Consider the following 23,464-nt stretch of genomic DNA (forward strand, 5'->3'; position numbering starts at 1 on the left):
TATATATACACGTATATATATATATATATATATATATATATATATATAGAGAGAGAGAGAGAGATATATATATATATATATATATATATAAACATTTAGTTTCCTTAAAGTAACCACCAGATGCCGCCAAACCTGTACAACCAAGCCGCCTACTCAGCATAGCCCTGACATCCTGTATAAGGAAATATGACAAATACAAATTAAGTGTAAATAAAGGGGACCCTGGACTAAGTAATAATACACATATACACAATCTATATTCGATAATTGTTAACCTGTTTTATGGAACAATGATTACAGCACATTGATGCCAACTATGAAGTTTTGCTGTCTTTTCTTTTCTCTTCTTTACAAGCGATACTGTCTTTATCGCTGATAATATTGCTGTAACTGCATTGAGTGAAAAGATTACCTGTATGTATTGTCCTCTCAACAATGACATGCATGATGTGGAACAAGAACTAGAATTAACCTGTTAAGTTTCCATGAGAGAATTTGGGATTAACATGTCATGTATATACATGTTATTCATGCTATCTTAATTATGTTTAGAACATTTTATATGTATTAATGTTTATGATTGCTGAATAGAGCCAAGACCTTTGACATATGAGATTATGAGCAGAACAGAAGTGTCAGAATAACAAAAACAGGAACTGGTTGCGCTCTGTGGTGTGTGTAGCTTAGCAACCAGTTTCCTTTGTGTGTCTATTCAAAGTTTGTGCGCTTATGGCTCATCTGTGTGGAAAATTACTGAGAGCAAGTCCCCTTTGCGCATTGATATGTGAAAGGACTGGAAGTCCCCCAAGACGACGCGGAAGGACACACTCACAATGAGGAAAACGGTGACACGGACCAAGGTTATAAAAGATCTTCCCCAACGATGATCTACGCTCTTTCTTCTTCGTCACCCTGCGATGTGATCTGGATGGAGTGTGTTCCGGAAGAAGGTTTCACGGCTTCGTGGGACTTAGGTTTTTCGCGAAGGGTCTTTGGCTTTTGGCCGTGGATGGATCATTCTTCACAGATTGGGTTAAGTACAAAAACTTTTATCAATAAAACGTTTAAGAGGAAGGTATGAAAGATTAATCACGTGTAGGGTAAGAGCCATTTAACCACTCCCATACCTTCAAATTATTTTTAGCCAAAAACGTCTTATTCTAAATCGGGTCTTGAGCTCTTTTGAGAAATGATCAATCTTAGAAAGCTCTTATAAAAGGTTCAAATATTATTTTTGATTTCCTGTTTCCTATTTCATTTTATCCCTTATTGATTTTACATTTTATTTTTATATGTGATTTTCATGATTTATATCTGCGCCTCGCGTTTGGTGAGCGATCATGAAAGGCACTGAAAATTGTATATATATCATTATTGAAAATAAAATAATTGAAAGACCAATTTTGAATTAATTATTTTATTTGTTTATTTTTATTTTTATTCTATTTCTTTTGGACATTTTATAAGTCCAAGGTCGTTTTATAAGACTGTTTTATAAGATTTTCGAGTGAAAATAAAATAATTGAAAGACCAATTTTGAATTAATTATTTTATTTGTTGATTTTTATTTTTATTCTATTTCTTTTGGACATTTTATAAGTCCAAGGTCGTTTTATAAGACCGTATTATTTTCCCTCGAGATGGACACAACAGCAACGAACGTCCAGAAAAAGGTAAGTGCACTCGAATAACATCAAACAGTGTCTCCATTTGTATTAATAAAGTCAAATACTCCAGCTTGATATGAAACAAATCCGTATGATCCTCACAAGGATTATTAAATGACTAGGTCAATAACAAATGCAAACAACTCAGAAAAGTGGAGCTGCCAATTTAAGTGAGGTGTCCAGATTATCATTCCTGGGCTCTGTGTGGTTATTCACTTAGGATTGATAGGTGGATGAAAACGGATTGGCCTCATGATAAGAAGACAGTGAACAAACCTAGGTGAATCCACTTTGATATATCGGCTTAACTAATTCCCGTCTCCTCGCGCTGACGCCTTAGAGCCAGTGAGGGAAAAGGGGAATTTCTAACCCTTTGATTGGAGAGTCGATCAGGACGTAATTCCCGATTTAAGTCCTGCGGGTAAGCGGAAGTTGACATGTGGCGCCCAACGTGGGGCTCCGATTGACTCATTTTTGTCAAAATCGGGATCGATCGAAGCCCAAACAGGAACCCGAGTGAGCGCGGCTCTGAGTGGTGGGCACAGTGCTTAGAGCTGAAGGCGAACTCGCTGATAAATTGTCATGTCAGACGACCCTGAGCTAACACAAAATTAGTCTCTTTGATGAATGGTGTTTCATGGAAAAGAACTTCTTTAATTGTGAAAATCTAGTGTGATTTTTGAGTTGAAGTTGATTGTACTATTTTGTGTTAAAGGAACGGTGACTGGCTCCCCCAGGAGACTTACACTCCAAAAGAGGCTGAGTGTGAGAAAGCCATTCAAAGTGAATGAGCTTTAACGGCGACCTGCTGCTCTGGTCGGCTGTGAAGGTACTGCTGGTGTACCTGGCAGAGCGCGCTGCACCGCGCTTTCCTGAGGGAGGAGCTGAGTCAAGGGGTGGTTCAAGCCCGCCCATAAAAAGAAGGAGGGCTTGAACAGTTAGAGTTAATGTTAAGGGGGTGCTCGGTGAGAGGCAGTCTCTTTTAACTTTGTGATGATAAACTATGGGTTGCGCTATTTAGGCTTTCCATATTGGGTGCGGTTGCCCATTCTATTTGCTTGTCATCTCAGATATCCATTTTTAGCAGAACTACCATACTCTGTTTAGTTACTGCGGGGTATCTGAGAATATTTATGGTCCCTTTTCTTTGATAGCGGACACATTAACCGAGGCTGCCGCTACAAACCTAACCCTGATCCCCCATCCTCTGCCTTTCCTCCTTGTGTTTTTGAAAAAAAAATTAATTTTTCGGTTCCCCGACAGGAGTGTCCATTGGCACAAGAAGAAAGTCGTCGAGAACCAAGGAGAGAAGGTAGGTGTTTCCACTAGGCTAATGTTCTAGTGGAGGCAGCCTTTTTCGGTTCCCCGACAGGAGTGTCCATTGGCACAAGAAGAAAGTCTTCGAGAACCAAGGAGAGAAGGTAGGTGTTTCCACTAGGCTAATGTTCTAGTGGAGGCAGCCTTTTTCGGTTCCCTGACAGGAGTGTCCATTGGCACAAGAAGAAAGTCGTCGAGAACCAAGGAGAGAAGGTAGGTGTTTCCACTAGACTAATGTTCTAGTGGAAGCAGCCTTTTTCGGTTCCCTGACAGGAGTGTCCATTGGCACAAGAAGACATCCACATCCCGAAAAAGAGAAGCGGGAAGGATTGCAACCGACCTGAAAAGACAACACACCCCACCGTTTAAGAGAGGACATCCGCCGACGAGTAAAGGTAAGAAACTCGAGGTCGGTAGTCCCGATAAAAGTAGAGGCGACGTACACGCGTACGGAGCTGAGTAACCAGGAGCTATAGTACGTCCCTGAAATCCAAAGCGCACGGGAAGGCTTCGGAAATAGATAGCTCCACTCCTACAATAAGAAAGCAAAGCGGGCTATAAAACACGCTAGTGAAGTAATGGAAAGAATGACAGGGAGAAAGGGAGGGGAAAAGCCCCCCAGCCCTACAGAGAGGGGAGCAGGATTAATGCCTGAGCCCCATCCTCTAGAACAACCAGATATACCAGTAGTGGTTATGCTACTGGGCGAAGGTGTAGATCGATGGCCACCAGGAGCAAGAAGGCACCTCGAAGTAAACAACCCTTCAATCAGTCCGACGGACCTCCCAGCCGAGGTGGAAAGGTCGGTGAAAGAAACGGGAGTGTTTGTGAGTGAATTTCCCGAAGTGATGGGACTAGCAACGATAGTAATAAACCACCCCCAAGAGGGATGCACCGCTGGGACGGTGGGCCTCTGGGTCCACTGGTGGACGGTGTTGTTGGATGTGTATAACGTAGTGGAAGTAGCTAGCACCGGAGTCCAGTGGGACTCGACGATGAAATCCCTCACCGATAAAACGCATATAAGGGTGGAATTAGCGAATCCCAAGGGGACTGAAGCATTAAGCCTCAACCTCTGGGAGCAACCGGGATTTGATCAAAAGTGGAAAGAGCTACAAAGAACGCGAAAATGGCCAGCTGAGGCCGCTAGTGAAGAGGGCTTGTTTGATATGGGCTCATGTGTCCATGTGGAGGAGGATGCAGGAGCATCGGAAAATGAAAGCTCAGGAAGAATTGCAAGAATGACTCCCCTGATAAGAACGGCGCCCCTGGGCGGGCTGCCGGAGGAAACAAAAAGGGTTTCAATCGGGAATGGAGTAATATTGTGCCACTATGTGGGAAGCCCCTGGCAAGTACAGGGGGATGCGATAGTGATAATCACGGATAGATCACTAAAACCGCATAGTAAAGCGCTTAGAAACATCTTAAGGCAGGAAGCGGGACAAGAATATGAATTAGAGGTTAAACAAGAATTACAAAAAGACTACCAGCGGCCAATAATAGCGGCAAAAACTAGTGGCGGGAACACTCCCTACGGCATGATAATACACGTGCCAGGGACAGAGTGGAACCCCAAAATCGACCAGTCACAATATGCGGACGAAATGGCAAAAGCATTGGAGAGGGGGGTCGACAAAGCGCTAGGAGAAGGAGCGGAGAGAATAGTGATGGACGTAAATTGGATTAAAACGGGGAAAATGCAGTGGCAACAGGCTGAGTCCATAGCAGTAGCAGCGTTCACTTTAAGAGCCAAGACTTCTGTAACAACACCATCGGAAGTAGAATATGTGATAGCGATATCGAAAAAACAGAGAGAGGAACGAGTTAAATCAGTGACAGACGAGATTTTAACCCGTACTAGACAGATGGATCGTGAACGACGCCAACTCCAGCAATCAACAAATGGAGAACCCAGGGACTCGCCCCAGTCACCATCCCCAGTTAAAACATCTCCCGTGCCTCCCCCAGTAAGTGGAGGGATGTCAGGAGCTGCCCGGGTGGTAGAGGATGAAGAACAAGCGGGACTGAGCAGACAAACCCCAAAAGGAAAAAACAAAGCCCCAAGGGGAACAGTGACCTTTAGCCCCGTCACGTCTACCCCGGGAACGGCATGGGATCCCTTTCTGGGACGACCCCCCATGACGCCAGTGCCCCTGCCACAGGTTTCGCAAAGGAGGCATACGGAAAATGTTAACTCGATGGGATCTTTAGCGATACCAGGAGATGGGAGCGAAGAGGAAGACGATGGAGAGCAAGCTCCTGTTTCGACCGCGATTGGCGCTAACCCCGCTGACGAAGACCAAGACTCAACCTCATCAGAAGATGACCCGGTCAACCCCAGCCAGAACCCGAGAGTAGTTACAAGACCAGTTAATAGAAGAAAGAAAAATCCTCAACCGACGTTTGACGTGTACCAATCCTCAGCAAGGATAGCTAGGGATGCTAACCTGGGATGGATCGAGACAAAGGATGGGCGAAGAACTTACATACCCGAGGCAGGGCAAGTAAATCGCCCCTATCCACCTGCCTGGCTCAATAAGCTAGATAGTAAAATGCCTCTAGTGATGCGAATAACTTATCGCGAGGCTGTTAACATTTTACAGGCTCCGCCGTATACCACATTATTAACTCGCCAAGACCTGACTAAGAATTTCAGGGATGGCTACGTGGCGATGGCACGATTTTTTGTTAAGACGGCTTAAAAAAGCAATAAATAACAAAGTAAAATGTGAGCTGAGAGCCGACGATGACCTGAATTCAGATTCGGATAATGATGGAGCAGCGGTTACTTTAACGGTACCAGCTGCCCCAAGAACCTCCCTGAACCAACAGTCCCAATATATGACACAATTGGGATCAACTACAATAGTACCAAACCCAATACCTCAACCATACGACGTAGAGGGTGATGTGCAACAATTTAAAACCTTGAAGGAGTTGGTTCGCCAAAAAGGTAGACTAGAAACAGCTAAAGAGTATTTAGTTGAGACATGGCCTATGATTAGAGACGCCCCAGGAGGAGATGGTGCTAAGAAGCTATGGCTTCAGTACATCATTGCTAGTCCTGTTGGACCAAACGAAACACCACAACAGGTCTACGAAAGATGGGTGGGTGGCGAAGATGAGGATGAAGATGCCCATATCAGCAGGGCTAGAGAACAACTCAAAAGGGACGTTTCCCTGCTAAATGTGTGGCACAAAATTAAGGAAGTTATATCTCCAAATAGGTATATCAAAGTGCTGCGGCTGATTGTTAAGGAGAAAGGGAACGAAGCTGTCTTTGTGAAAATGGCCCCTAATAGCACGATGCTGAAAATTGAAGCCTCCGTTAAGAAGTGGGATCGCCTGACTAAGCATAACGCTGAGAGGAGGAGAACCGGACCAGTCGCTAGTCGCACCCGAGGGGGCGAACAGCAAGTCCAGCAGGGAGCTCAGCAACCAGTTCAGACTGTCCCCTACATAAGACCGCAGCAACAGAGAATGAACGGAAATCAGAGACAGGCCACCCAGCCAGGACAGCAGACGAGGCCCCAACCAAGACAACAGCCAGCAGTGCGAAGACCAGGTCCGGCATATATGCCCAAAGAAGAATTTGACAAACTGAACCCAGAAGAAAGGAAGGCCTTCCTCGAGGCTCGCAAGGCTGCAGCCTCCGGGGGGCCTGGGAAATAATGGAGACAAAGGCACGGGTCACCCTAGAAGGAGTTTACAGAATAGGGAATAACCTTTATGCTAAGGTGGAGGGAGTGCCCTATTTAGTAGACACAGGGGCCGAGGTGTCCATGACCCGTAAAGCCTTAAAACAAATTGGACACCAACAAGTAATGGTAGCTGATGGCTCGATTGCCAAAATGCCGGTAGGAATTTGGAAGGGAATTGTGTGGGTGTTGGGACCACACAATTTGTTGACATTAAAAGATGCAGAAGAAATGAAAATGCTTAAAAATAAAAGGCAAGTTGCGAAAAAGAGATGGGAAAAACTAAAAACGAAATTAGTGAAAGTAGGCCCTACAAAAATAATACCTGACCAAGAATGGTATAAATCAGTAGATGTACCTGCTGTAAAAGCCCAACAAATCCAAGACAGTGTATTAACACTGGAAAATCCTAGACAAAGCCGCTATTGCATATTTTAAAAATGATTGCGGAGATTTAGGACCAAAATATATGCATACTATTAGTGGAGGGGTACATCCGCCAGTAATGCAATATCCCCTCAACCCCAGAGGAGTAGCCGAAATGGAGGTAATTGTAAAATAATTATTAGCACTTGGCATTATTCGTGTAGCGATAATTGAGTCGTCTTTTGGACGAATTAATAATCTGGACGTTACAGAGGTAAATTATATTTACCTCGATAACCTCTGGGGCACCACGTTGGTTTTGCTTTGGGTTAACAGGAGCAAACAACGACCAAAATCCTTCTTTCATCAGTCATTTATAATCTAAAGTCGCCACACTCGATATTCAGTGGTTCGTTGTACTAACAAAAGAATAATAATCCACTCGGAAACACAGATGACTTAGGCGGAATAGAGTTCATAAAACATGCATTTATTCACGATTGCTACACTACAGAATCAAAACACTGCCTATCTAACTATTCTACCGTCAGAAGAAAAGAAACAAAATAAAGCGAATGAAAATAAGGAAGGAATGCGAATGAATGAGGAAACAGGGAAAAGAGAAATTTGACCTGCCAGATCTGTGATATGTTTCAAACGTAAGTTGCACGCAGTGGTACCAATTTGGGAATCAAATGCAGACTTACGAGCATCGTTTGCGTCGAACGAGCAAAAGGGTCTCGTGGCAAAGGGGGAAAAATAGTCAATGTTCGTTGAAAAAGGCAAGAAAATCAAAAAAAGGGGTTTATTCCACAGGTGATCAAGGGAAGCCGCTCAGGGGCCTGACGTAGTTGCGCGGCTCGTCCCTTGATTGGTCGGCGACTCGGCGAGGTTGATTCTCCGGCAAGGTTGGTTCTGCCGGACAGCTGGCCGACTCCAGATGTTGCAGCTCGGTCCGTACGCGCCTGCGTACGGGGAAGGCCAGCCGTTGGAGGTGAGCTGGCACCGCGGCGGGGCGCCACCGAGTAGCAGGTGAGGTGCGCGGCTTAGGTGCACAACCTTGAGTCCGGCGGTACGTTGCAAGTGTACCCCGGGGCAGCGGAGTTCACCGCTGGCGGGCAATCACCGATGGTGGAAAGAAAAAAAAAGGGAAAAAAAGGAGTAAAAGTGTCTTTGGGGTCAGCGTTGCAGTTTGCACCTGCTTTGGCGTGGCGTGGAGCGAGGGTCTGCTCTCGGCAACGGTTGCTGCCAGAAAAGAAAAGGCCACGTGGTTGGCAAGTTTCTTGGAACAAAGAGTCCGAGCAGGCTGGGACACTTGCAGGTCGTGGAAGAGAGTTTTTGGAAGAGGCTTGGAAGCAAGAGACAAGAGAGAAAGAGCGAGGGGTCCCCTCGTCCTTTTAAAGTCTATGGGCGGGGCTTCAGTACGTGGTGGCACACCCTTCTGTTCGCTCGCGCAGACTTTAGAAAAAAATTATTAAAGGGATTAATAATTTGGCATTAAATTTGGTCAGTCTGGCAAATCAGTTTTCCCACACAACCCGTTTAACACACATCGTAATTAATGCATCATAAACTAACTTGTGAGGTAACTTCTACTTGTCTAATCTGACTGAACTGAAAGATATTGATTATCTTTCCTTCTTTATGGAGTACAAATGAAATAGGATGTTCATACACACAACGACATAACATGAATCATTCGTAGTTCAGTTATCTGTCAAGAATTATCATGGTATAAATGTGTAAAGTGCGTTTACTTATATGAAATGTCACTAAGGATAGTTTCAAGTTTCACCACTTGACGGTGCTGTTGCTCTGTCTAGACGTTCCAGGAAGGGCGAGACGCCAGAATATCCTTTGTGAATAAGAATTCATGCAGACTTACGAGCATCGTTTGCGTCGAACGAGCAAAAGGGTCTTGTGGCAAAGGGGGAAAAATAGTCAATGTTCGTTGAAAAAGGCAAGAAAATCAAAAAAAGGGGTTTATTCCACAGGTGATCAAGGGAAGCCGCTCAGGGGCCTGACGTAGTTGCGTCCTGCTTCCTGACTCTGACTGAGAAGGACGCAACTTATCGCTCTGCGATTACTCCCTGCGGCGCAGCTGTAACAACAACTCTTTTGTTTTTTACAACATGCCAAGTGGGAAAAGAACGGAAGAAATTGATGACTTAAAGACTATTATCCATAAAATGGAGAGAACCATGGAGAAAATGGAGAAAACCATGGAGAAGAACATGGAGAAAATGGAGAATACCATGGAGAAGAACTTGGAAAAAATGGATAAAACCAACCAGAAACTGCTGGAAGAGGTGATGCAACTGTGGGATGTGGTTCAAGCCCAGAAGGTGGAGATGAAAAAGAAAGACCTGCAAATTGTCATCTTGCAGGAACAGGTAGATGAGCTTGATCAAAAATCTCGTATCAATGATGTAATTATCACCGGCATTAAAGTCAGGCCGCGCACGTATGCACAAGCCGCGGCCAGGAGAAGTGATGAGGATTCTGATCTTAATCCTGACAATGAATCAGTGGAGCAACAGGTGATAACCAAACTTCGGGAATCTGAAATAATGGTGGAATCGCAGCATATCCAAGAGTGTTATACACTTCCATCGGGCGGGAGAAAACCACCAATGGTTTTCATGAAACTTACTGACAGAAAAAGCAAGATCGCACTCCTCAAGCAAGGCCCAAAACTGAAAGGCAAGAATGTCTTTCTAAATGAAAACCTGACCAAAAAGAATGCTGAAATCGCAAGAAAGGCACGTCAACTGAAGAAAGATGGGAAAATTATGGCAACTTGGACCGCCAACTGCAAAGTCCTTATCAAGACACATGGGAGCTCACCAGAGGAGATCAAAACCAGGGTTATCAAGAGATTGCAGGAGTTGGAAGTCTTCGACAATTAATCATGTCTCAAAAAGTTGACCCCATATGACCAAACTACACAGACATAGATGATCAATTTGTGGAATATGCCTTGAACGATCCAAATGGAATATTTGACCCTGACAAAAACTTTTACAACAACAAAGCGGACAAGTGCCACTATTACACTGATGAACAATTCAACAAATCAATTAATCTCATTGGTAAGCTCTCAATAATTCATTTCAACAGCAGGAGTCTATATCTAACTTTGGACACATTAAAGAATATCTGCAGAAGTTCAACAACAAAATAAATATTATTGCAATCTCAGAAACATGGATGAAAGAAAACAAGGACTTGAATTTTGATTTACCTGGATATAATATGGTATGTACTAATCGAATTGGTAAAGGAGGTGGAGGGGTGGCCTTGTTCGTGGATTGTAACATTAAGTTTGATATTTTGCATAATATGTCGATACAGGTTGACAATCTCATGGAATGTATTACGATTGAAATCAATGTGATAAAAGGTAAAAACATAATTGTAAGCTGTATCTATCGCACACCGGACTCTAAGGTGGAAATGGTTACCGAGTGTATACAAAAACATTTGTCAACAATCCACAACAGACAAATATTTTTTTGTGGTGACATGAATATTGATCTGTTAAACCCCAACAAAAACATACATATTGAAGACTTCACTGACACAATGTATTCACTAGGTCTGCATCCATTAATTACATGTCCTACAAGAATTACGACTCATAGTGCTACTCTAATAGATAATATTTATACAAATATTTTATTAAATGAAATTAATAGTGGTATACTGATCAATGATATAACTGATCATCTTCCAATATTTGCAAATTATTCATGGTATCAAAATGGTATTAGACAAGTACGAGCTATGTATAAAAGATTTAGGACAGAAGAGAATATTATTGCATTAAGAAATGAATTGTTGACCCAAAACAGGAGTTGTGTTTATGATGCAATAAATGTGAATATGGCTTATGGCTACTTTATAAACAAACTTCAACAATTGTATGATAAACACTGTCCAGTAAAAAAAGTTTATTTAAAACAACATTCGCAAGCTAAACCATGGATGAGTAAGTCTTTAATAAATGCTTGCAGGAAAAAGAATAATTTATACAAGATATTTATCAACCAAAGAACTAAACAGGCTGAGGATAGATATAAAAGATATAGAAATAAGTTAAATTCTAATTTAAGGGTCGGCAAAAAACAATATTATACTAAATTATTAGACGAAAACAAAAACTTTACTTGTTAATTATGGGACATTATGAATGAAGTTATAAGAAAGAATAAAAAGGATAAATTATCTTATCCTGAATATTTTAATGTCAATAATAAAAAAGTAGTGAATACAGAAATAATTGCAAATAATTTTAATGAGTTTTTTGTAACTGTAGGAACTGATCTCGCCAAGAAAATTCCAGAATCCTCCTCTCACAATGAGAACAGTTATGCAGGAAACCTACAATCGATGTTTTTGGAGCCAGTCATGGACACTGAGATAAGACACTTGGTTGCCAAATGCACAGCAAAAAACTCCTGTGACTCAAATGGTTTTGATATGAAGTTAATTAAGAGTATAATAAATGAAATTCCATGTCCACTAACTTATATATGTAATTTTTCATTTCAGACTGGGATATTCCCAGATGAAATGAAAATAGCAAAAATTATTCCTATATATAAAACTGGTGATGTTCATGATTATGGTAACTATAGACCTATTTCAATTTTGCCACAGTTGTCAAAAATTTTAGAAAAACTCTTTAATAATAGACTTGATAAATTTATAACTAAACATAAATTGTTAGTTGATAGCCAATATGGTTTTAGAAAAGAACATTCGACGGCCCAAGCCCTGAATGAATCTATGGAAATAATCACAGATGCTATTGACCGAAAATTATATACTATTGGAATATTTCTTGATCTAAAAAAAGCGTTTGACACTGTAAATCACAAAATATTATTAAATAAATTAGAGAAAATGGGGATCAGGGGCACTGTATTAAGTTGGTTACGAAGTTATCTAACCAAAAGATATCAGTATGTGACATTAGGAGGGAGTACTTCTAATAAAATGGAAGTTTCATGTGGTGTACCTCAGGGCTCAGTTTTGGGCCCTAAATTGTTTATACTGTATATAAACGACATATGTAAAGTCTCTACTGTGTTAAAGATGGTACTCTTTGCTGATGATACAAACATTTTCTGTACAGGTGAGGATATACAGAGGCTAGTGCAAATAATAAATGAGAAATTATATAAACTACAACAATGGCTTAATGCCAATAAATTGTCTATTAATCTCAACAAGACTAAATTTACGTTATTTGGTAAAAAAGGAACGAAAGAAAATATCAGCATATTAATTTCTAATGTAAATATTGAACGGGTAAATCAACACAATGTGTTGGGAATAATTATTGATGAGATGCTTACATGGATTCCTCACATAACACAGTTAAAAAAAAAACTGGCAAGAAGTATATCCATCCTCTACAGAACCCAAAAAATATTGAGTCAAAAGGCACTCCAAATAATCTATAATGCATTGATTTTGCCTTATTTGACTTATTGTGTTGAAATTTGGGGAAACACCTATAAAAGTCGATTGCAGCCGTTGATGGTATTACAGAAAAGAGCAATAAGAATTATCCATAGTGCTCCATACAATGCACACACACACAAATTGTTTATTGAAGCTAAACTAATGAAATTATATGATCTAGTAAACTATAGAACTATTCAGATAATGTATAAGGCGGCCAGATATTGTCTCCCTTATAACTTGCAAACATGCTTCCAGGCAAAGGAATCAAAATATGATTTGAGAGAGAAACATGTGTTTGTCCAGAGATGTGTGAGAACTACACTGAAGTCATTTTCGATCTCTTGTACGGGTGTAAAATTATGGAATTCATTAGATCTGGGACTAACTGGAACACAGACACTAGTTGGATTCAAGAAAAAATCTAAAGAAATGGTATTAATCAGTTATAATGAAAAAAATGTTTAACCTGACTTTTGTTCAACTTTTATGTGGGAGAGCAATAACTCCGGTGTTAAAAACAAGGAGGGAGCTTCAACACAAAAATGTAAACACGTCTGACTATGTTATCGTAATGCAAGGACATCCTATTTTGAATCATTTGAAAACAGCATCTGTGCTGAGTGCGGAGAAAAGGACACTCTGCTCCAAAAACTTTCAGCAAACCAATATGGATCTAATTAGCTGGTCTGTAAGTGCGTTTGACAAAATCTTCTCTATGATGAGACCTGCATCTACTGATCGTTCATGTCCAAGTGGAACTCACATGTCTGGATATGCTGAGGATTCCTGGGCAAGGTGGAGACCAGTGTGTCTGACCAGTCTGGACCTGGAGGACGTCGAGGACGTATACCTGCTGGCTTTGCTGGTGGTTATGCTGATGCTGCTGGGGCTTGGAACCCACTGGCTGTTTCGTACGCTGCGCAAAATGTCTGATCGCCAGAAGAATGCAGAGGAAATGGCTGAGGCCACCCTGAGAGCCATCACTGGCGTGCAAGCCGGCCGAACTAAGGCCTATGATGACACTTCTCTGGTGAAAAACGACCTTGCAGCACTCAACCTTGCCATGAACGGAATGAGGAGAGACATGGCCACAAGGTTGCTTGAACTGGAGAAAAAGGTCACGATGAACCAAAATCGTGATGAAGACGGATCGGACTGAAGGAGGTGTCGGACACATGGTCTTCACTATGCCCAGTTATCTAAAGCTGCTGGACTGTGATAATCCACATGGTATTAATCAACAAGTGATCAACAAACTACTGGAAAGAATCTTCTGTCATGAACTACATGCGATCAAATCACTGGTGAAGAGGATCTGATTGACTTTCATTAATCCATTTGCCTGAATCAAAAGTCTCTGAATGTAATCAACTTGACAACTTGCTTCATGGACTTGATGAACTGAGTGAACTTTCAATAATCCATCTGCCTGAATCAAATGTCTCCGAATGTAATCAACTGGATATCTAACTTCATGGACTTGATGAACTGAGTGAAATTTTATCATCTCTGCTGATTTTTATTATTATTGCTTGATTTTATGCGTCCTAGTTTAGTATGGGGGCGGGAATTTATAAGCTTTATGCTTCTTCCTGCCAGCCCTTTTTCTTTTCGGTTATTATATGTCAAAATTGTATGATGAAATGTTTGATTGTCAACAATGCTGTCCGAAAGGAAAAATGAACAAATAAATCAAATCAAATCAATCAAATCAAATGAACATTCCTTTGATCGGTCATTTGTGTATTCCAAATCATTGGAGCCATTTGTTCGGGCTCCGAGAAGACGGGCTTGAATACACTCCTTCGGCAGACGCATAAATTCCTTTGTCACCTGGTCAGCGGCTTCAAAAGAGCCTTGTTGGGATATATATATATATATATATATATATATATATATATATATATATATATATATATATATATATATATATATCATCTCTGGACAAACACATGTTTCTCTCTCAAATCATATTTCGATTCCTTTGCCTGGAAGCATGTTTGCAAGTTATAAGGGAGACAATATCTGGCCGCCTTATACATTATCTGAATAGTTCTATAGTTTACTAGATCATATAATTTCATTAGTTTAGCTTCAATAAACAATTTGTGTGTGTGTGCATTGTATGGAGCACTATGGATAATTCTTATTGCTCTTTTCTGTAATACCATCAACGGCTGCAATCGACTTTTATAGGTGTTTCCCCAAATTTCAACACAATAAGTCAAATAAGGCAAAATCAATGCATTATAGATTATTTGGAGTGCCTTTTGACTCAATATTTTTTGGGTTCTGTAGAGGATGGATATACTTCTTGCCAGTTTTTTTTTTAACTGTGTTATGTGAGGAATCCATGTAAGCATCTCATCAATAATTATTCCCAACACATTGTGTTGATTTACCCGTTCAATATTTACATTAGAAATTAATATGCTGATATTTTATATATATATATATATATATATATATATATATATATATACACATATATATATATATATGTTATCGGTATTGGCCGATACTGCAAAGCTGGGTATAGGGATCGTATCGGGGGCCAAAACACAGTATCGGAACAACACTAGTAACACAAGTAACATGCCGATACCTAAATTCCAACGCTAATATAGGACTTTGGACGTCGCATCTTGTGTCTTGCTCGTGCACGACATTCACTGATATGTGACATGTTCACTGCATGCTGATCTAAGATATCCTATTGGCCCTTGAATGCTCTGAACCAATAGCAGGACAGCTTTTACATGTTGAGAAACCCCCCCCCCCCCCCCCAAAAAAACAAACAGGTATTGGTATGGCATCGGCCGATATTGCAAAGCTGGGTATTGGAATCAGTATCGGGGGCTAAAAATGGTATCGGAACAACACTAGTTATGAGCTTTTGTAAGGCTTAAGTAATCAAGTATATCAACTGTATCATAGGAGGTAACACGATCACTTTCACAGCCAAATGAGTTTGCATGGCTACATAAACCCCTACTATGGTAGAGACTCACAAAAAGCTCAGGTTGCATTGCAAGTCTAATAGGTCATCAAAACAGTTATGTAACTTATGGGGTGTCCCAGGGATCAATTCTGGATCCAGTACTTTTTCTTCTTTATGTAAATGATATTACAACCATTTCGAAATTGTTAAAATGTATTGTGTTTGCAGATGATACCACTCTTTTTTTTTTTTTTTTTGCTGGGAAAAATATAATGTAATACATGTAATAGAGAAAGAGTTCAAGAACATTATGAAGTGATTTAATGCCAACAGACATTGTCTATAAATATTAATAAAACCAGATTTATGATTTTTAGCTGTACAAATGATGTTGAAGCAACACTGTGCTGTGTCTGTGCAAGGTACCACGATAAAAAGGACTAATGAAATAAGGTTTTTAAGTATTATTATTGATGAACACTTAACATGGAAATCACATATAGCATATGTTAAATCTAAGGTATTCCAAACTGTAGCTGTTTTACACAAGGTTAAAGAATCGTTGAACAAGGATGCTTTGTTATTGTTTTATAATTCATTGATTGTTCCATACCTGACCTATTGCATTGAAGTGTGGGGCTGTGCTGCCAAAACTTACACCGAACCCATTTTTCTTATACAGAAACGTACAATCCGTGTTATTTTAGGTTGTGGATACAGAGACCACACAAATCCATTATTTATACAACTAAAGATTTTAAAATTTAATGAATTAATGGAGTTTAACCGCCTTAAAATATTGCATAAAGCCTACCGTGAAATTCTACCAGTTCATATACAAACTAGATTTATAAAACGGGAAAGTGGGTATTTATTAAGAGGAATATACATTTTCTCTAAACCTAAATACAGAACAAAACAAAAAGAACGATGTATTTCAACTCAAGGTGTCAGTCTATGGAACAATTTGGATTATAAAACAAAATCTTCTCAATCTATTTGTATTTTTAAAAAATGTATAAAAGCATATTTACTGCAAAAATATATATGGCAAAAGGACATGCAGTTGAATTATTTTTGAATGATTATGTACTATTGTAACACCAAAAGCGTCTTGACCGCTTGCTGTTGATTTTGTGTTGATTCTTTTTTGTGTGTGTTGATTAGGGGCAGATAAAACAAGTTTGACGTCTTTCTGTCCCCTTTCATTTCTTTTATTTTAAAGAGTGAAATGACTTGATTGGATTTGATTTGAAGGCATGCTTAAAAGTAATTGTCAAAAAGATTGACACACGCATCTGCGTGTGAGGGGTGCAAGAAAGATCTTACATTTTTGGCTTCCATGAGGTCCTTGCAGAGTTCATTCCGGTTGGAGTGAGGTGCCACATCTGGGTTGACGCAGGTATGATCTCTGCTGGATAGTATGGTCATTGGAGCAGTGGAGTATGCGGTACGCTTCATCTCATGAACAATTTGTGTTATTTGTTTATGTGTGCGTGTGCCAAAATAAATTTTGGGGACCCTCTTTTTGCCATCTTTATCCTTTGCACTATCCTTGGCTGATGCACATGGGCACCGGATGCATGATTCGGGGGACTAAAATGGGGGAAAAAAAGAAAAGATGAATTTGATTATTATAAAGATGATGTTAATGATGATAATAATAACAATAATAAATAGAGCTGCGAGTAGCTATAAAGGGCCCACGCAGCTCGTGCCACTTTGGGGTACATGCACATTGGCGGTACATATGGATTTTGTTTTGACAGCTGTGATGAGCATATAAAGCTCAATGAATTTTGGTGAACGTTAAGATCCTCAAAAATCAGCGTACTTTTTTATTTTTAAGCAATGATTTGCCCTGATTGGTATACAGTCAAACCTCTGCTTTCGAACACTTCTGTTCTCAACCAAATCGGCTTTCAACCAGAAAATTTGAGAATTTAATGTCTCAGAACTCGTCAATAAATTCGTCTCTCAACCAAACTGAAAAAAGCCTAACGTACCTGAATGCGACTCACTTGAGAGCCTAGCTAACGCGAATGCTTCCTCCGTAGCACATTCGTGTTCAAAGTTCGTTTGGAGAAATTTTCTTTTTAGTTTTGCATCGTGTATTAGCCCCTAATCATGGGTCCAAAGAAAGCAAGTGCAAGTGGTAAAGCTGCAGTTCTGCGTAGGGCGCAGAACTATTGAATTTAAAAAAGAAATGTTTGCATTTTGTTTTGTTTTTTTCATCATTTTAGATAGGATATCAAAATACATTTCTATTTATGGTAAACAGTGTACAGTGCAGTTTATGGTGTAAAATAGTAAAAAAAAACTAAAAAAAAATTTAAAAAAAAAACTTGGAAAAAGTTTTTTTAGACTTGGAACGTATTAAATTTATTTACATTTATTCTAATGGGAAAAATTGTTTCGGATTTCGAACAAATCGCTTTTAGAACAGCCTTCTGGAAAGGATTATGTTGGAAAACTGAGGTTTGACTGTATTTTGTAAAAGAATATATCACATTATCGTTCGTTGTACTCATTGCACAACACTGCTTTTATTGTCCATAGAGGCCATAAAAAATAAACAGGAAAATAAAATGTGCATATGTTTGTATAGGTCTGATGAACATTATGAGTGAGGGAAAGTAAAAGAACATTCATAAATGACTTAGTTATCACACAATGAGTTTACAAATTTTGTACAAAATACCGTATGTGGAGTATTTTTTTTTATTTTTGCCTCAAGGGCTAGGTGGCGCTCTATTTCTAACTGAATGTTGCCATAGAGATACCTTCAGGCCTTGACTATAAACAAACATGTCAAGTTTGGGATTTTTTGGAGCTTGTACCAGGGAGTTACTAATATGAAAAGAAAAATGCACTGAGCTATCACCATTGTCTTACAAATGCAATTATGCCATGTTGTAGTGACAGAATAATGACCAAAACAAATCAGTCACACTTTGGTTTAGTTTTACAGTACAGTTCTTTTTTTTTTTTTCTTTTTTTTTTATTGAATTGATATGAAATTACTCTATCAATGACTAAAAAATAAAACCATATTTAAATTAGGCGGAAAATGTTTTTACATTTTATTGTAAATTTAGATATAAATTGAGATATAACATATGCAATTAATGTGCGATTAATCATCAGTTAATTATTGAAGTCATGCGATTAATTACGATTAAAAATTTTAATCGACTCACACCTCCAGTTTTTATATAAGTCAGGCCGCCTTGACAGCCGTGCTGATATGCGTCTTTTTTTGTCCTCCCTCCCTCGGAGGAACGAAACCCAACAGTTCGGAGTCAACGCGCGTATCAAATGCACCGTACCAAAACAATTCAAATAGGGATAAATATTTAAGCAACATAGAAAATTATGTACTCAAACACAATATAGGCCTAATATTTCCGTTGTTGATAAAATAAAACAATAGCATTTGTCATCTCCAAATTCCATCCATCCATCCATCTTCTTAACCACTTATTCCTTACAAGGGTCGCAGGGGTTCTGGAGCCTATCCCAGTGGAATTCGCGCCAGGAGGCAGGGTACACCCTGAACTAGTTGCAGGGCACACAGAGAAGAACAACCACTCACACTCACAAGCACACGTTGGGACAATTCAGAGCGCCCAATTAACCTGCCATGCATGTGTCTTTTGAATGTCGGAGGGCACCGGAGTACCCGGAGAGGACCCACGCAGGCACGGGAAGAACATGCAAATTATATAGGAGGCCGAAGCCAAGACTCGATCTTGCGTCCTCAGCACTGGGAGGTCAGACGTGCTAACCAGTCAGCCACTGGTGTAGATGGTGTAGATGAGGGTCGGCCCTCATCTACAAATTAACTCTCAAAATATATTACCCCGACATATGTAAATAAAATACAGTAATTGTACGAAATCATACCGAGCACGGAGCGCAAGCAAAAATGCGCTCATGTATGCCGAGTAGCGCCGCACTTGTCGCGTGCTCCATTCAAACAAACTGTCCCTGCTCTGCCAGGCTCTGCTCTTTTTTTTAGGGCCCGAGCAGCGACCGCTGCGAGGTCCCTATTGTTTTTGTAAAAATTCTTCTTCTTCTTCTTCTTCTTCTTCTTTAATCTCCGCAAACGATCGCGATTTTAGGTACCTAAACATTCACGAAAACTCACCGAAATTTGCACACTCATCAGGCCCGGCGAAAAATTTTATATTCTGACATTGTCATAACAACGTTAGTCTATAGCGCCCCCTAGCGTAGAAAAATAAAAACCAAGCCCGGCACATTTGAGCTAGAGCAACGAAAATTGGCAGGCACGTGCAGCACCCCGAGACGCACAAAAAAAGTCTATTGGGACCATGTAGCTAAAATGTACAGGAAATGAGCTATGAATTTTTTTTATGTCCAATTTTGGCCTATTTTGGCACATTCACTGTGGTCATGCTTTTTCCCCCTCTGCAAACATTATTCATCCAATTGACTTCAAACTTGGCATTTTTCATCTCAAGACCTGAGAGAACAACTGGGCAAAAAGTCTTGCCTTTTCGAAACACTATATGATGGGGGCGGGGCATCAAATATTCCGACTGACTTAAGACTTGACCTGGACCTGGGGAGCTATCGCGAGATGCTGTGACTATCGCGAGACCGGTAGCGAGACTGGGAAAATCTAACATGGCGGCGTCCTGCTGCTGAAATAGAATTAGCTTTATATTTCTAATTAAACCCGAATTTAACGATTAGATAAAATAAAGATAAAAATGTTTTCTTTTCTAAGAAAGATCGGAAATATTATCCAGTGTGGACGACCTCGAACGCTTTATTGACGATTATTTTTATAGCTGCGCGATGGATGATCTGGCGGCTAGTCGTGATAATCCTTCGAAAAAAAGGAAAAATGACTCGTCAACAGATACGGACGATTTAGTAACCGCCGACGTATCGGTGAGTATGCTGGATTCCATAAATAAAAAACTTGATGTCCTCTGTCTTATCCGCAAGGACGTCAAAGAATTAAAGGCAAGTTTGGAATTCGTTAGCCAACAGGTAAGCGATCTCCAACGAGATAATTCCGAGCTACGCTCCTCTCTCGTCGCTGTCACAGCCGAGTTGGAGACGATTAAAAAGGAAAATAAAATGCTAAAGGAAACGGTCTTAGATGTTCAATCCCGTAGTATGCGGGAAAATCTAATATTTTCAGGTATATCCGAAAATACCCCAGATAATCCAGAGAGCGAGATAAAAAAATTTATGACATTATCGCTAAAGATCCCTCAGGAGACGGTAAATAATATCTCTTTTCACCGTGTACACCGGCTCGGAGCTCGTAAGGGCAATAAGCCCCGTCCTATTATTGCTAAGTTCGAACATTTTAAACATAAAGAATTGGTAAAAAGTAAAGGACGGGAGCTCAAAGGGACATCTTTCGGGATGAATGATCAATTCCCAAGAGAGATAAACGAGCGGCGAAAAGTACTGTTTCCTATAATGAAACAAAATAGACAGGAGGGTAAACGGACTTCGATGGTCGTTGATAAATTATATATCGACGGTCAGCTATTCCGAAACCCAACCTCGACCCCTTGGCTGTTCTAACTGATAATTGGTAGAGCCGAGTATTGTGTGATTATTTGACGTATGTATATGTATGTGTATGTATATGTGTATATATGTGTATATATATGTATATGTATATATATGTGTATGTATATGTATGTATATGTATGGATAATGGGTTACGAAACTGAGAATATGAATTTATATCATGTATAGGCTATATAATAATAATAATAATAATAATAATAATAATAATAATAATAATCTAAAAATATATTCTTAAAAAAAATAAAAATAATAATAATAATAATAATAATAATAATCTCGCTTAGGTCACTATTTACTGGTGTATTGTTATGTTGAATCCCCCACAGATTTCCTTCACACTCACTTCCCCCCTCGTTTCTTCACTATTATACTTATCTACTTGTTATCTCTCTCTTTATATAAATTATATAAATTGCCTAATTACTCTTTTTCTATCCTACAATATGTTAATATTAATAAGCAGCTTATATAGATGTATACATAAGACTGAGTCTATATTGCTTGTATGCAGAAATTAGTTCTGGTCTCCGGGAATGTGTGTGGCGCTCGCTCCCAGGCAAAAAGAATACAAATTTTAGACCATCTCTCAAAATTTAAGGCAGATATTTGTCTCCTACAAGAAACCCACTTACAAAAATCAGAAGAAAAATTATTTATAGATAAAAATTTTAGTCAAGTTTACTCTGCCTCCTATAATAGTAGACAAAGAGGTGTCTCTATACTTATACATAAGAATTTATTCTTTACTCTAAATAATATAGTAAAAGATTTAGAGGGCCGATATATTATTATCCAGGTAACTATATTTAATAAAGTATATACAATTGGTAATTTATATGCCCCAAATAATGATGACCCGGATTTTTTCCATGAATTTTTCTCTCGGTTACTCGATTTAGCAACAAATTCTACTATTATTATTGGAGGTGATTTTAACACGGTCTTAAACCCGTTAATAGATCGTTCTAATAATACGATGTATACAAGGCGATTACGATCCGCTAAAGTAATAGATGAATATATGGAGGATTTTGGCCTCAGCGATGGCTGGAGACTTCAAAACCCAACTAAGAAGGAATTTACTTTCTTCTCTGCGGTGCACCGATCATTCTCAAGAATTGATTTTTTCCTTACAAATAATTCTATTGTTGATAAAACTGCTATAAAAATATATTCTATAATTATAAGTGATCATGCACCAGTCTCCCTCACTCTACAAATTGACTCTACCTTTAAACTCCCCCCGATATGGCGTTTTAACATCTCATTACTGAAAGACGTAGAGTTTGATAAAATTATTAGAAGGGAGTGGGCAGATTTTTTGGAAATAAATGACTCTCCAAATATATCTCCATCTCTTCTCTGGGAAGCAGGGAAAGCGGTAATTAGAGGGAAAATTCTATCATATTCAACTTATAAAAAGAAACAGGATCAAAAATTAGAAAAATACCTGGAAGATAAAATTAAACAACTAACGGATGAATATGCATTAAACCCAAATAATCAAATATGGATAGAACTACAGAATATAAAAATACAGTTAGATAACATGTTATCTAAAAAGACAGAGTTTATAATACAACAGTTGAGATATAATAATTTTGAACATAATAATAAATCAGGTAAATTCCTGGCAAATCAACTTCAACGGAATCGGGAAAAATCTCTTATAACGGCTATTAAAGATATAAATGGTGAATGCACACAATCACCAGAAGAAATTAACCATATTTTTTATAACTATTATCGAAATCTATACTCAGAAATTAATAGACCTAACCCTGAACATATTGAGGTATTCCTAAATAGCTTAAATATACCTCAGTTATCTATTGAACATAAAGATATTCTAGATGCCCCGCTTACTATAGATGAGTTGTATCGTGCTTTAGACAGTATGCCTAATGGCAGAGCACCTGGTCCAGACGGCTATCCGGCTATATTTTTTAAACATTTCTGGTTAATGTTTGCTCCATTATTTCTAAGAGTAGTAACTGAAATTAAAAGTAAGGGTGATATACGTCAAGATATGAATATAGCAGCAATTAAACTTTTATTAAAGCCAGAAAAAGACCCCACCCTCCCGTCAAGTTACCGACCGATATCACTAATTAATACCGATATTAAAATTATCGCTAAGGCCTTGGCATCTCGACTAGAGACAGTAATCTCGACAATTATTCATAGCGATCAAACAGGTTTTATTAAAGGTCGTCATTCTACTAATAATATTAGGAGGCTCTTTAACTTGATTAGTATGTCACAGCGGTATGATAAAAAGGCAGTTGTTATTTCGCTGGATGCAGAAAAAGCCTTCGATAAAGTTAACTGGTCCTTCCTCTTTGCTGTCTTAAATAAATTCGGCTTCGGGGAGTCATTCATTCAATGGGTCTCAATATTATATGATTCTCCTAAAG

At 39.2% G+C, this 23,464-nt stretch overlaps 1 protein-coding gene across 5 annotated transcripts in view; it reads right to left on the reverse strand.

The window, feature by feature from the left end:
* The window catches only part of brip1 (BRCA1 interacting helicase 1), a 484,938-nt gene that overhangs the window by 312,627 nt on the left and 148,847 nt on the right, over nt 1–23,464 (reverse strand). For all 5 annotated transcript variants that reach the window (XM_077540670.1, XM_077540669.1, XM_077540668.1 and 2 more), the window contains one exon: nt 16,794–17,060. In XM_077540670.1, coding sequence (XP_077396796.1) covers nt 16,794–17,060 — 267 coding nt within the window. The remainder of the gene's footprint in view (nt 1–16,793; nt 17,061–23,464) is intronic.

The sequence above is a fragment of the Festucalex cinctus genome, chromosome 13, assembly GCF_051991245.1.
Source record: "Festucalex cinctus isolate MCC-2025b chromosome 13, RoL_Fcin_1.0, whole genome shotgun sequence".
Lineage (NCBI taxonomy): Eukaryota > Metazoa > Chordata > Actinopteri > Syngnathiformes > Syngnathidae > Festucalex > Festucalex cinctus.